The sequence below is a fragment of the Bombina bombina genome, chromosome 6, assembly GCF_027579735.1.
Source record: "Bombina bombina isolate aBomBom1 chromosome 6, aBomBom1.pri, whole genome shotgun sequence".
NCBI classification, from domain to species: Eukaryota; Metazoa; Chordata; class Amphibia; order Anura; family Bombinatoridae; genus Bombina; species Bombina bombina.
In genome coordinates this window covers 487,607,869-487,624,948 of record NC_069504.1, presented here as the reverse complement: position 1 = coordinate 487,624,948, position 17,080 = coordinate 487,607,869, and the positions used below count along the sequence as shown (strand labels likewise).

The 17,080-nt window shown below is 34.7% G+C and overlaps 1 protein-coding gene across 1 annotated transcript in view; it reads right to left on the bottom strand.

Moving 5' to 3' along the window:
• Positions 1 to 15,245, bottom strand: part of LOC128663140 (cholesterol side-chain cleavage enzyme, mitochondrial) — a 95,333-nt gene extending 80,088 nt beyond the window's left edge. Inside the window, 7 exon segments of the mRNA XM_053717329.1 lie at positions 81 to 280; positions 5,125 to 5,180; positions 5,182 to 5,281; positions 15,006 to 15,022; positions 15,024 to 15,148; positions 15,151 to 15,205; positions 15,207 to 15,245. Coding sequence (XP_053573304.1) covers positions 81 to 280; positions 5,125 to 5,180; positions 5,182 to 5,281; positions 15,006 to 15,022; positions 15,024 to 15,148; positions 15,151 to 15,205; positions 15,207 to 15,245 — 592 coding nt within the window.
• Between the last annotated feature and the right edge of the window lie 1,835 nt (positions 15,246 to 17,080).

The following is a 17,080-nucleotide window of genomic DNA, read 5'->3' as shown; positions in this document are numbered from 1 at the left end:
TGGCATGTTCATAAAAAGGATATTATTCTATACGTTTTATCTGTTATAAAATGCACTCATGCACACCTTCTGCCCCTTACATTCTAGTGCAAATCGGAATAACTCATTGGTCAAGTCGGCTGTCCACTTTCCCCGACCACTCCTTTCCACCTGAGTGTAAGCTCTATGGATAAAGTCCTGTCCCACAGCATCCAGAAGAGGCAGGAAACGGCTCATTCCTGCCAGAGAGAGAACTTCACGGTTTAGAGCCAGTCGGTGACACCTCCATTCCTCCCCACTCCTGTGACAAGTACACAAACAAACAAAATAACAATCTTATCAAGAGTGCAGTGCCCCAAATATATACATAGAATATTGTTCAGTCTTTGTAAAACTTTAGTTGGCAAAAATGGTCAACTTCCAGATATTATGGGTTTTTATCTATCTGTCTTACACAAATACAAGCCTCACTCCTTCCCTAGTTGATCTGCACTTGGCCTGACAGAAAGGGGCACTATATATAGCTCACAAGACAAATACATGGATGTATGCATTTGCCTTATTAATAATAACCTCAGCAATAAGGTATGAAGCATTGAGAATATCCCAAGAGTATATAGTCTGCTTAACATCATTCCTCAAGTTTCACCATTTGCTTAAAGGGACACTGAACCCAAATTTTTTATTTTGTGATTCAGATAGAGCATGCAATTTTAAGCAACTTTCTAATTTACTCCTATTATCAATTTTTCTTCGTTCTCTTGTTATCTTTATTTGAAAAGAAACCATCTTAGCTAAGGAGCCAGCCAATTTTGGTTCAGTATACTGGACAGCACTTGTTTATTGGTGGGTGAATTTATCCACCAATCAGCAAGAACAACCCAGATTGTTCACCAAAAATGGGCCGGCATCTAAACTTACATTCTTGCTTTTCAAATAAAGATACCAAGAGAATGAATAAAATGTGATAATAGGAGTAAATTAGAAAGTTGCTTAAAATTGCATGCTCTATCTGAACCACAAAAGAAAAAAAATTGGGTTTCAGTGTCCCTTTAATATTATGCATCCTTAAAGCAAACTCACTATTTTAAGGCAAGCAACACCCAATTAAGAATATCTTGAAATTTAAAAAGAGTATACAATATGCGGAAGGGGCACTAGACTAGGTTATGTAGTGCAAGCTGAGGGGATACCTGAGCAGAGATAAGACTAAACTCAGAAGAACAGCAATGGGATTAAGTAAGTGTTACACAATTTAAAAATGTAAATGGAAAGACTACTTGAAAATTTGTATTGTTTAAAAAAAATAGATAATCCCTTTATTACCCATTCCCCAATTTTACATAACCAACACTTTTATATTAATACACTTTTTACCTCTATACTTAAGCCTCGGGTAGACTGCCCCCTTATCTCAGTTCTTTTGACAGACTTTCATTTTAAGCAACAGTGCTGAATCATAAATAATTCCACGGGAATGAGCACAATATGGCACACATGAACTAGAACTATCCAACTGTGAAAAACTGTCAAAATGCACTGAGATAAGAGGTGGCCTCAAATGGCTTAGAAATCAGTTTATGGGCCTACCTAGGTTTAGCTTTTAACAAAGGAATACAAAGAGAACAAAGCAAATTTGATGATAATAGAAAATAGGAAAGTTCTTTAAAATTGCATGCCCTTTCTGAATCATAAACGTTTAATTTTTACTTGACTGTTCCTTTAATTAACAAAAATGAAACCTATATGAAGGTAGTGTTGTATTTCAAAGGAAGCAAATAAAGATCAGTAGGACTGGAATCACTAAACTGCAGAAAACTCTACAAGTGGATAATTCCAGATTATGTTGGGCAGATTCATTATAAGGTATGTCCTGAAATCAGCTTCATAGGAGAAACCTGAGAGGTCTGTCAGCATACCTGAGACTGGACACAGTAGAATAGAAATAGATTGGTTACGGTAAGGGTACACTCTAAAACATTATGTAACAACTAATCAGTTTGGTAATGTTTTGTTTAAAAATGGCCAGAATGAGATATAGTGAGATATTATGGATTATTTGGTAAGCAAAAGGTTGTGGCATTAAAATTGTTTCTGGGGTTGTAGATATTAGGAGATAATTGGCATGGATCTTGCTTTGAGGAAATACAAACAGTTTTAACTTTTGAATGTTGTCATTTTTTTGCAGCTGTGGGGTTATTCTGGGGAGATATATAGAATAACTGAACCTAAAAATCCCCCCTATGTATTATATGCGGGTGGTTAATGTTCCCAAGCAGGCAACCTTCACACCTGCATTTGGAGCCAGTGATGCAGCATCCGCTGTTAAAACTTAAAGGGACAGTCAAGTAAAAAAAAAAACTTTCATGATTTAAATAGGGCATGTAATTTTAAACAACTTTCCAATTTACGTTTATTACCAATTTTGCTTTGTTCTCTTGGTATTCTTAGTTGAAAGCTAAACCTAGGAGGTTCATATGCTAATTTCTTAGACCTTGAAGCCGCCTCTAATCTGAAAGCATTTTGACAGTTTTTTCACCACTAGAGGGCATTAGTTCATGTGTTTCATATAGATAACATTGAGCTCAGGCACATGAATCTCCTAGGAGTCAGCACTGATTGGCTAAAAATGCAAGTCTGTCAAAAGAACTGAAATAAGGGGAAAGTTTGCAGAGGCATAGATACAAGGTAATAACAGAGGTAAAAAGTATATTACAAATGTGTTGGTTATGCAAAACTGGGGAATGGGTAATAAAGGGATTATCTACCTTTTTAAACAACAAATATTCTGGTGTTTACTGTCCCTTAAAGACTAGACTAGCCCTGCTCTCATGCAACCAGTTGTTCAAAGGCAGGGCTTGTAAATCATCTGGGATGTTTTAAGTCCACCACCACTGATATGGCGGAGAGGTTAGGAAGCAGCGGTCTTTTGATCAATGCTTCTTAAATTGAGGTTGCAGCCTCAGATGAGAAAGTTTGCACTAGTGCAAGAGCTTCAAAGCTGCATCCGCAGGTTCATAAATGGAGCCCAATGTTGTAGTCAAATGAGTGGTGATTTTTAAAATGCATCTATGTCACAGAAAAGGGCAAAGGTTTGGTTTAAGTTAGAGGCAATGTCAGAGAAATCTATATGTTTTTAAAATGAAAATAATATTAAGTTAAAGCTGTATGTTTTGATTATGAAGAAGCTATTGGGCAGTGCAGCTGGCCTGTCAAAAGGTATGATTATACAGTAGATTTAAAAAAAAAAAAAAATGTACTTTAAACTGAGTACTGGCAAACAGCCAGCACCTAAGATGGCTGCCTCTAGTGGAAAGAGGTAGGGTTAGAGAGATGTTTGGGAGGGACCGGGGAGGTGGGAGGATTGAGGAGGGATCTCTACATTTAAATAATAATAATAATAATAATAATAAAAAAAAAAAATAACTAAACTGCATACTTGCAGACTGTCTGCCAGTACCTAAGATGTGGGTAAGGAGTGTGTGTGGGGGTGGGGGCTGAGAGCTGTCTGAGAGAGATCAGGTAGGGATCAGTGAGTTGGGAGGTGTCATTTCGGATGATAATCCTTACATTACAATACTATTACTATGTAACAGCTAAGTAATTAACCTCTTCACTGACAATAATTTTAGAAGTGTGATGTGCAGCTGCAATAAGCTGCCTTTTAATTACCATGCATGTCTGCTATTTTCTGAACATCTTTTTATATGTACATTTTCTGGGGAACAAGATCCTACAGAGCATGTGCACAAGCTCACAGTGTATACGTATACTAGTCTGTGATTGGCTGATGTCTGTCACATGATACAGGGGGCCTGGGAAAATGGGACAAAAAATAAATTTGTCAGAAAAAAAATCTACTGTTTATTTGAAATTCAGAGTAGGTGTTATTGCCTTGTCTTTTTATGCGCTTGTTAATTACGCAATTCTACCGCATTTAGTGAAAGCAAAAATTCTAAAAATTCTCTGGTACTTTGGGCAAGATTTTCTCTGAAATTCCAGGTAGCAAAGGGATTAATGGAAAACAGAGACCAGATCAGATAATATTATATTGTGAAGAACTCTGAAACAAAATGTGTGGAAGCTAGGTGGCAATTATTGAGAGAGACAAATCCATGTAGATACTTTACAAATGTGTGACATTATCATGACAGAAGGAAAAATGGCCTAAGGTAGTCTGACAACAACTGTTTAGTAAGGGAGATGAGAGAGTACAGGTCAAGATGACATGAAATAGGACAATACTGGTTTGCGAAGACTTCCTGGCAGAAGAACATGACCTGACCCACAAGATAAAGTAAAGTTCCACAAGTAGAAGGGCGATGAAGGTCAATGGAAATTTCTATGTATATTTTATGCCCAGCATATGTTTTCTGTGAAGTAAGAACCTGAGGAATAATGGTACTAGAAGATAATATGTAGTAGGGAAGTATTTAAAGGGACAGTCAAGTCCAAGAAAAACTTTCATGATTCAAATAGGGGCATGTAATTTTAAAACAACTTTCCAATGTACTTTAATCACCAAGTGTTGCTTTGTTCTTTTGGTATTCTTAGTTTAAAGCTAAACCTAGGAGGTTTATATGCTAATTTCTTCAGGACCTTAAAGGCCCGCCTTTAATCTAAATGCATTTTTACTGTTTGTCACCACTAGAGGGCATTAGTTCATGTAGATAACATTGAACTCATGCACGTGAATTTACCAAGGAGTGAGCTCTGATTGGCTAAAATGCAAGGATGTCAAAAGAACTGAAATAAGGGGGGCAGTCTGGAGAGACTTAGATACCAGATAATTACATAGGTTAATCGTGTATTATTATAACTGTGTTGGTTATGCAAAGTGGGGAACGGGTAATAAAGGGGATTATCTATCTTTTAAAACAACACAAATTCTGGTGTTGACGGTCCCCTTTAAGGAGTCCCAGGTAAGGTTTGCTTGTCACATTTGTGGCTATGCTGTTTGAAACTGCTTGTGAAGACAAGGGTAAAGCTGATGTCATAACTTCCAACTCATTTTCCCTTATCCTGTTCTATGCTGTCTCTTTAACATCTCATTTTGTGTCTCATTTACTTATTTCTCTACTGCTAACAGATTGTAATGTCCCCATCCCCATTCTGTCATCACCCTGCAGGTGTAAACATACTCACTTCATTAGTACACCGTATCGCTTGTTGCGATAGTCTCGATATTCATACCATGGTGGGGACCCTCAGGCGCTCAGGATAAGGACCCTCAACACTGAACAGAGTTGCAGCATGCTCCGGCAGCTGTATATATACACTGTCATATGTTCCTAGTGTCTCCCTGTAGGAATCACAGAAACATTCTCTCATGTAATATATTCAACACTACCCTCTAATGTGCACAGGTATCTCCTAGTTCCCCTGCTTATATAACACACACATATCTAGCTCCACACCTTTACCTATAATGCATATAGCAAGGAGTTACAGTAAGCCACTTCTGAGAGGACATGACCAGTGAACCATCAGGACTATGCACTTGCAATTCACCAGCTGATTCCTGCTCAGGACAAGAACATTAGTGTACCTGGTGCTTATAGCATAACTCATTTCTGGGGGTAAACAAGGTATATTCATATAATAATAAATTAGAGCATTATATGAGTGGCACTCACATTAATATGTCAGTTTAACAGGAACACATCTCTCACTCCATTTCTTTTTCTATAAAATACACTTTTATTTCTCACACAACTTCACGTTCAAAAACTTTTATCACTTTTATCACTCAGGTCCCTTCTCTATATCACAAATATTTAACTCTACAACATATAGAACTATATATCTCACTCTCGGCTCCTCTCTGTATATAACATACAGAGCTATAATTCTGCCCCTCTCTGTATATAACATACAGAACTATATCTCAGCCTGCTCCTCTCTGTATATAACATACATAGCTATATCTAATTTTGCTACTCTCTGTATATAACATAAAGAGCTATATCTAATGTTGCTCCTCTCTGTATATAACATACATAGCTATATCTAATTTTGCTACTCTCTGTATATAACATACAGAGCTATATCTAATTATGCTCCTCTCTGTATATAACATACAGAACTATATCTAATTATGCTCCTCTCTTTATATAACATACAGAGCTATATCTCAGTCTGCCCTTCTCTGTATATAACATACAGAACTATATCTCACTCTGCTCCTCTGTGTATAACATACAGAACTATATCTCAATATGCTCCTCTCTGTATATAACATACAGAGCTATATCTAATTTTACTCCTCTCTGTATATAACATACAGAGCTATATCTAATTTTACTCCTCTCTGTATATAACATACAGAGCTATATCACACTGGACACTCTCTGTATATAACATACAGAGCTATATCTAATTTTACTCCTCTCTGTATATAACATACAGAGCTATATCTAATTTTACTCCTCTCTGTATATAACATACAGAGCTATATCTCACTCTGCTTCTCTCTTTTTTCTTTCTGTCCCTCTCTGTATATGACACACAAAGCCATATCTAATGCTGCCCCTCTCTGTGTATAACATACAGAGCTATATCTTACTTTGCTCCTCTCTGTATTTAACATACAGAGCTATATCTCACTATGCTCCTCTCTGTATATAACATACATAGCTATATCTAATTCTGCCCTCTCTGTATATAACATACATAGCTATATCTAATTATGCTCATCTCTGTATATAACATACATAGCTATATCTAATTCTGCCCTCTCTGTATATAAACATACATAGCTATATCTAATTATGCTCATCTCTGTATATAACATACATAGCTATATCTCAGTCTGCTCCTCTCTGTATATAACATACATAGCTATATCTAATGTTGCTCCTCTCTGTATATAACATACAGAGCTATATCCAATTATGCTTATCTCTGTATATAACATACAGAGCTATATCTCAGTCTGCTCCTCTCTGTATATAACATACAGAGCTATATCTCAGTCTGCTCCTCTCTGTATATAACATACATAGCTATATCTAATGTTGCTCCTCTCTGTATATAACATACAGAGCTATATCCAATTATTCTTATCTTTGTATATAACATACAGAGCTATATCTCAGTCTGCTCCTCTCTGTATATAACATACAGAACTATATCTAATTATGCTAATCTCTGTATATAACATACAGAACTATATCTCAATATGCTCCTCTCTGTATATAACATACATAGCTATATCTAATTCTGCCCCTCTCTGTATATAACATACAGAGCTATATCTCAGTCTGCTCCTCTCTGTATATAACATACAGAGCTATATCTCAGTCTGTTCCTCTCTGTATATAACATACATAGCTATATCTAATTCTGCCCCTCTCTGTATATAACATACAGAACTATATCTAATTATGCTCCTCTCTGTATATAACATACAGAACTATATCTAATTATGCTCCTCTCTGTATATAACATACAGAGCTATATCTAATTCTGCCCCTCTCTGTATATAACATACAGAGCTATATCTCAGTCTGCTCCTCTCTGTATATAACATACATAGCTATATCTAATTCTGCCCTCTCTGTATATAACATACATAGCTATATCTAATTCTGCCCCTCTCTGTATATAACATACAGAACTATATCTAATTATGCTCCTCTCTGTATATAACATACAGAGCTATATCTAATTATGCTCATCTCTGTATATAACATACAGAGCTATATCTCAGTCTGCTCCTCTCTGCATATAACATACGGAACTATATCTAATTCTGCCCCTCTCTGTATATAACATACATAGCTATATCTCAGTCTGCTCCTGTCTGTATATAACATACATAGCTATATCTAATTCCTGCCCCTCTCTGTATATAACATACATAGCTATATCTCAGTCTGCTCCTGTCTGTATATAACATACATAGCTATATCTAATTATGCTCATCTCTGTATATAACATACAGAGCTATATCTCAGTCTGCTCCTGTCTGTATATAACATACATAGCTATATCTAATTATGCTCATCTCTGTATATAACATACAGAACTATATCTCAATATGCTCCTCTCTGTATATAACATACATAGCTATATCTAATTATGCTCCTCTCTGTATATAACATACATAGCTATATCTAATTATGCTCCTCTCTGTATATAACATACAGAGCTATATCTCAGTCTGCTCCTCTCTGTATACAACATACAGAGCTATATCTAATTATGCTCCTCTCTGTATATAACATACAGAGCTATATCTCAGTCTGCTCCTCTCTGTATATAACATATAGAACAATATCTAATTCTGCCCCTCTCTGTATATAACATACAGAGCTATATCTCAGTCTGCTCCTCTCTGTATATAACATACATAGCTTATATCTCAGTCTGCTCCTCTCTGTATATAAAATACAGAGCTCTATCTAATTCTACCCCTCTCTGTAAATAACATACAGAGCTTATATCTCACTCTGCTTCTCTCTGTGTATAACATACAGAGCTATATCACACTGACACTCTCTGTGTATAACATACAGAGCAATATCTCAGTCTGCTCCTCTCTGTATATAAAATACATAGCTCTATCTAATTCTGCCCCTCTCTGTATATTACATACAGAGCTTATATCTCACTCTGCTTCTCTCTGTGTATAACATACAGAGCTATATCACACGGACACTCTCTGTGTATAACATACAGAGATATATCTCAGTCTGCTCCTGTCTGTATATAACATACAGAGCTATATCACACTGACACTCTCTGTGTATAACATACAGAGCTCTATCTAATTATGCTCCTCTCTGTATATAAAACATACAGAACTATATCTAATTATGCTCCTCTCTGTATATAAATTACAGAGCTCTATCTAATTCTGCCCCTCTCTGTATATTACATACAGAGCTTATATCTCACTCGGCTTCTCTCTGTGTATAACATACAGAGCTATATCTCAGTCTACTCCTCTCTGTGTATAACATACAGAGCAATATCTCAGTCTGCCCTTCTCTGTATATAACATACAGAACTATATATCACTCTGCTCCTCTGTGTATAACATACAGAGCTATATTTATTTCTGCCCTAATCTGTATATGACAAACAGAACTATATCTCAATCTTCTACTCCTCTCTGTATATAATATAGAGTTATATTTCACTCGGACCCTCTTTGTGCATCACAAGCAAAGCTATATCTCTTCTCTATGACTTGCGCAACTCTATATTTTGCTTTATCCCTTCTCTCTTATTCTACTCCTGTTTACAACACACAGAGTTATCTCCAACTCTTTTCCTATATCTATGTAACATACACAGCTAACTCTCACTCTTTTCATCTCTATATAACATACGTGCACAGCTGTCTCTCACTCTGACTTCTCATCTCTACATAACATACGTGCATAGCTGTCTCTCACTATTTTTCTCTCTATATACAGTATAACATGCACAGCTATTGTATACTCTTCTATATAACATGCATAGCTATCTCATAATTGTCATCTCCCTATAAAATGCACAGCTATCTATCACTATTCTGCTCTTTATAACAGGCACAGCTATCTATTACTCGTCTCCTCTTTTTTTATAAATATATCCATCCCTCTGCTGCTCTCTATATAACATATACACCAATATCTCACACTTCTCTCTATATAACATATACACCAATATCTCACACTTCTCCTCTCTATATAACATATACGCCAATATCTCACACTTCTCTCTATAAAACATATACACCAATATCTCACACTTCTGTATATATAACATATACACCAATATCTCACACTTCTCTCTATATAACATATACACCAATACCTCACACTTCTCTCTATATAACATATACACCAATATCTCACACTTCTCTCTCTATATAACATATACACCAATACCTCACACTTCTCACTATATAACATATACACCAATATCTCACACGTCTGTATATATAACATATACACCAAAATCTCACACTTCTCTCTATATAACATATACACCAATACCTCACACTTCTCTCTATATAACATATACACCAATATCTCACACTTCTCTCTCTATATAACATATACACCAATACCTCACACTTCTCTCTATATAACATATACACCAATATCTCACACTTCTACTCTCTCTATAACATATACACCAATATCTCACACTTCTCTTTATAAAACATATACACCAATAACTCACACTTCTCTCTATATAACATATACACCAATATCTCACACTTCTCTCTATATAACATATACACCAATATCTCACACTTCTCGTCTCTATATAACATATACACCAATATCTCACACTTCTCTCTATATAACATATACACCAATATCTCACACTTTTCTCTATAAAACATATACACCAATATCTCACACGTCTCCTCTCTATATAACATATACACCAATAACTCACACTTCTCTCTATATAACATATATACCAATATGTCAAACTTCTACTCTCTCTATAACATATACACCAATATCTCACACTTCTCTCTATATAACATATACACCAATAACTCAAACTTCTCTCTATATAACATATACACCAATATCTCACAATTCTCTCTATATAACATATACACCAATATCTCACACGTCTCCTCTCTATATAACATATACACCAATAACTCACACTTCTCTCTATATACCATATACACCAATATCTCACACTTCTCTCTTTATAACATATACACCAATATCTCACACTTCTCCCTATATAACATATACACCAATATCTCACACTTCTCTCTCTATATAACATATACACCAATATCTCACACTTCTCCCTATATAACATATACACCAATATCTCACACTTCTCCCTATATAACATATACACCAATAACTCACACTTCTCTCTATATAACATATAAACCAATAACTCACACTTCTCTCTATAAAACATATACACCAATATCTCACACTTCACTCTATAAAACATATACACCAATAACTCACACTTCTCTCTATATAACATATACACCAATATCTCACACGTCTCCTCTCTATATAACATATACACCAATGTCTCACACTTCTCTCTATAAAACATATACACCAATATCTCACACTTCTCTTTATAAAACATATACACAAATATCTCATACTCCTTTCTATATAACATATACACCAATATCTCACACTTCTCTCTATATAACATATACACCAATATCTCACACTTCTCTCTATAAAACATATACACCAATATCTCACACTTCTCTCTATATAACATATACACCAATGTCTCACACTTCTTTCTATATAACATATACACCAATATCTCACACTTCTCTCTATATAACATATACACCAATATCTCACACTTCTCCTCTCTATAAAACATATACACCAATATCTCACACTCCTCTCTTAACATATACACCAATATCTCACACTTCTCTCTATATAACATATACACCAATATCTCACACTTCTCTCTATAAAACATATACACCAATATCTCACACTTCTCTCTATAAAACATATACACCAATATCTCACACGTCTCCTCTCTATATAACATATACACCAATGTCTCACACTTCTCTCTATATAACATATACACCAATATCTCACACTTCTCCTCTCTATAAAACATATACACCAATATCTCACACTCCTCTCTTAACATATACACCAATATCTCACACTTCTCTCTATATAACATATACACCAATATCTCACACTTCTCTCTATAAAACATATACACCAATATCTCACACTTCTCTCTATAAAACATATACACCAATGTCTCACACTTCTTTCTATAAAACATATACACCAATATCTCACACTTCTCTCTATAAAACATATACACCAATATCTCACACTTCTCTCTATAAAACATATACACCAATATCTCACACTTCTCTCTATATAACATATACACCAATATCTCACACTTCTCTCTATATAACATATACACCAATATCTCACACTTCTCTCTATATAACATATACACCAATATCTCACACTTCTCTCTATAAAACATATACACCAATATCTCACACTTCTCTCTATAAAACATATACACCAATAACTCACACTTCTCTCTATAAAACATATACACCAATATCTCACACTTCTTTCTATAAAACATATACACCAATATCTCACACTTCTCTCTATAAAACATATACACCAATATCTCACACTTCTACTCTCTCTATAAAACATATACACCAATATCTCACACTTCTCTCTATATAACATATACACCAATATCTCACACTTCTCTCTATATAACATATACACCAATATCTCACACTTCTCTCTATAAAACATATACACCAATATCTCACACTTCTCTCTATAAAACATATACACCAATAACTCACACTTCTCTCTATAAAACATATACACCAATATCTCACACTTCTTTCTATAAAACATATACACCAATATCTCACACTTCTTTCTATAAAACATATACACCAATGTCTCACACCTCTTTCTATAAAACATATGCACCAATATCTCACACTTCTTTCTATAAAACATATACACCAATATATCACACTTCTACTTTCTCTATAACATATACACCAATATCTCACACTTCTCTCTATAAAACATATACACCAATGTCTCACACTTCTACTCTCTCTATAAAACATATACACCAATATCTCACACTTCTCTCTATATAACATATACACCAATATCTCACACTTCTCTCTATAAAACATATACACCAATATATCACACTTCTACTTTCTCTATAACATATACACCAATATCTCACACTTCTCTCTATAAAACATATACACCAATATCTCACACTTCTACTCTCTCTATAAAACATATACACCAATATCTCACACTTCTCTCTATATAACATATACACCATATATCACACTTCTACTTTCTCTATAACATATACACCAATATCTCACACTTCTCGCTATTAAACATATAGAACCAATATCTCACACTTCTCCTCTCTATAAAACATATACACCAATATCTCACACTTCTCTTTATAAAACATATACACCAATGTCTCACACTTCTTTCTATAAAACATATACACCAATATCTCACACTTCTCTCTATAAAACATATACACCAATGTCTCACACTTCTTTCTATAAAACATATACACCAATATCTCACACTTCTCTCTATAAAACAATATACACCAATATCTCACACTTCTCTCTATAAAACATATACACCAATATCTCACACTTCTCTCTATATAACATATACACCAATATCTCACACTTCTCTCTATATAACATATACACCAATATCTCACACTTCTCTCTATATAACATATACACCAATATCTCACACTTCTCTCTATAAAACATATACACCAATATCTCACACTTCTCTCTATAAAACATATACACCAATAACTCACACTTCTCTCTATAAAACATATACACCAATATCTCACACTTCTTTCTATAAAACATATACACCAATATCTCACACTTCTACTCTCTCTATAAAACCATATACACCAATATCTCACACTTCTCTCTATATAACATATACACCAATATCTCACACTTCTCTCTATATAACATATACACCAATATCTCACACTTCTCTCTATAAAACATATACACCAATAATCTCACACTTCTCTCTATAAAACATATACACCAATAACTCACACTTCTCTCTATAAAACATATACACCAATGTCCTCACACTTCTTTCTATAAAACATATACACCAATATCTCACACTTCTTTCTATAAACATAATACACCAATGTCTCACACTTCTTTCTATAAAACATATACACCAATATCTCACACTTCTTTCTATAAAACATATACACCAATATCTCACACTTCTTTCTATAAAACATATACACCAATGTCTCACACTTCTTTCTATAAAACATATGCACCAATAACTCACACTTCTTTCTATAAAACATATACACCAATATATCACACTTCTACTTTCTCTATAACATATACACTAATATCTCACACTTCTCTCTATAAAACATATACACCAATATATCACACTTCTACTTTCTCTATAACATATACACCAATATCTCACACTTCTTTCTATAAAACATATGCACCAATATCTCACACTTCTCTCTATAAAACATATACACCAATATATCACACTTCTACTTTCTCTATAACATATACACCAATATCTCACACTTCTCTCTATAAAACATATACACCAATGTCTCACACTTCTACTCTCTCTATAAAACATATACACCAATATCTCACACTTCTCTCTATATAACATATACACCAATATCTCACACTTCTCTCTATAAAACATATACACCAATATATCACACTTCTACTTTCTCTATAACATATACACCAATATCTCACACTTCTCTCTATAAAACATATACACCAATATCTCACACTTCTACTCTCTCTATAAAACATATACACCAATATCTCACACTTCTCTCTATATAACATATACACCAATATATCACACTTCTACTTTCTCTATAACATATACACCAATATCTCACACTTCTCGCTATTAAACATATAGAACCAATATCTCACACTTCTCCTCTCTATAAAACATATACACCAATACCTCACACTTCTCTCTATATAACATATACAGCAATATCTCACACTTCTCTCTATAAAACATATACACCAATACCTCACACTTCTCTCTATATAACATATACAGCAATATCTCACACTTCTCTCTATATAACATATAGAACCAATATCTCACACTTATCTCTATATAACAAATACAATTATTTCTCACTTTGCGTCTTTCTCTATAACATGCACAGATACTACTTACATGCAGAACTATTTCTCACGTTACAGCATCTGTAACATGCAGAACTATTTAACTATTCCTAACTCAACTGGAATGTGTATTGCTGTTATCAATTGCAGAGAATCTCCTCTTTATCTTCCTCCAAAGTTTAGATTAAAACACACATAAATACAGGGTAATGCTACATAGTGCTCTCTAACACTCTACGCTGTGATTTGTTTCTCACACATTTAAGTCCAGTTTTTCTCTCAGTGAGAATGAACTCTCTTTTGCCCCTGCCTGTATATTGGTCCAAAGGTGCTGGTACTTTTCCACCATTAGGTGATGAATGTTGTGGAATCCATCCTTCCTCCAGAAGCGGTACAGTCCACGCCATTGTTGCTTCCAGTCTCCAGGCAACTGGTTATAGGGCTAGTGGGTAGGTTGCAGCTATGGCAGTGGGGTTCACCCACCACTGAGTGGTAACTTAACAGTCCAGGGGGCAGACTGGAGAGCAGGCAGTCTGCGGAGCAGCAACATGATTCTGTTGGTCAGAGGGCAAAGAGAAATCATTTTATTTGACTGTAGAAAAAATGAAGGACAAGTGTGGGGGAAGGGAGATATGTGTCCCTGAACATGGAGAGATTTCAGGGTTACAGCTGCATGCAGAAAGGGAGGAGAGCATTTCTGATCAGAGTAAAAGCCCTTGAGAGGAAAACAGCATACAGAGTGCCTATACAGAACAAAACAAACTATATGGGATAGCTATAGAAACCATAAGGGGATGTTATAGAGAGAGCTATATGGGGAGCCATAGGAAAAGGTTACATGAATCAGCATGACCACATATAGATTATTTTATGTATTTTGCAGCTCACTTTCAGTACGTTTCAATAGTGAAATGATCAGTTCCCCTTATTATTCAAACTTTTCTCTCCTTAGATATTGAGGGCGCTAGTAAAGGTTGCCATGTGCTACATATCAACAGTGGAAAGTGGTATATGTATGTTTTGTAAGTACTTTGTGCTACTTACTACTGATTTTCTTATATTGGCTTTCTACCATTTACCTCCTTGCTTTGTTTGTGCTGAGCAAATGACATGTAAAGGGGCAGCGTTGCACTTTTAATACTAACTAATGGGGTACAACAACAATGTTGCACATCTTAATCCTTCCCTAGATCTGCCACTGGGAAGCAGATGTTCAATTTTCAGGATCTGTCCCTTAACTGCCACCGTAACCTGAGCTGTTGCATAGTTGGTGTTGACTGTCTCAAATGTCTTGGCCTTCTTATGATCATACAGAGTCATATTGCATCATCTTACATACCGGGCAATATTTTCATAAAGTAGCTTGGGACTGGGCACAAATGAACGGTGCCTCCATAAATAGGGGTAGAACCCAGGTGATTCCAGGAAGGAAGTGGAGCTATCCCTAGTTTTACTGTGGTCTGGGAGGGCTGTGTTATAGGCATTCCTAGGAGGAGCATGGGCATGAACTGGTATGTATTTAGCAGTTCCATGTTTCTATGACTAGAACATAAGCAGGGGGATCAGCAATATAGGAGGCTCTTCATTTGAAACAATTTACTGCTGGATGATTGGTGTTTCAATTTAGTCTGCATTTATCTCCATTACTCTCTCTACATATCACTCAGCAATAGAAGTGTGTTTTAGACTAAGCCAATTTAGTGGTGGTGACTACACTGATCCTTGCTAGGGGTGTTTTTTCAAGCCTTTCTTTTAAACACAAAATATAGCTCTTCATGTACTTCAAATGAACCATCAAACATAATTATAGAAAATATATACAAATGGGCCATTACAAGGAATTTTCGACAGGAAAAAAAAGTCAAGATTCCTCTTCACAAAAATCACAAATGTCTCAATGCCTTGGTCCTTGTACAGACATTTAGAGATTTAGGGATTTTTGTGTGTGATTTATTTACCAAATTTTACCAATTTAGATTGTAATAGTATTTCTAATGCTTTTTCTTTAAATGTAATATTCGAATTATGCAATACGTGTATTCGAATTCGAAAAATTCGAATTTAGATTGTAATAGTATTTCTAATGCTTTTTCTTGAAATGTAATATTCGAATTATGCAATATTCGGAATTCGAAAAATTTGAATTTAGATTGTAGTAGTATTTCTAATGCTTTTTCTTTAAATGTAATTTTTCGAATTATGCAATACGTGTATTCGAATTCGAAAAATTCGAATTTAGATTGTAATAATATTTCTAATGCTTTTTCTTTAAATGTAATATTCGAATTATGCAATACATGTATTCGAATTCGAAAAATTCGAATTTAGATTGTTATAATAGTATTTCTAATGCTTTTTTCTTTAAATGTAATATTCGAATTATTG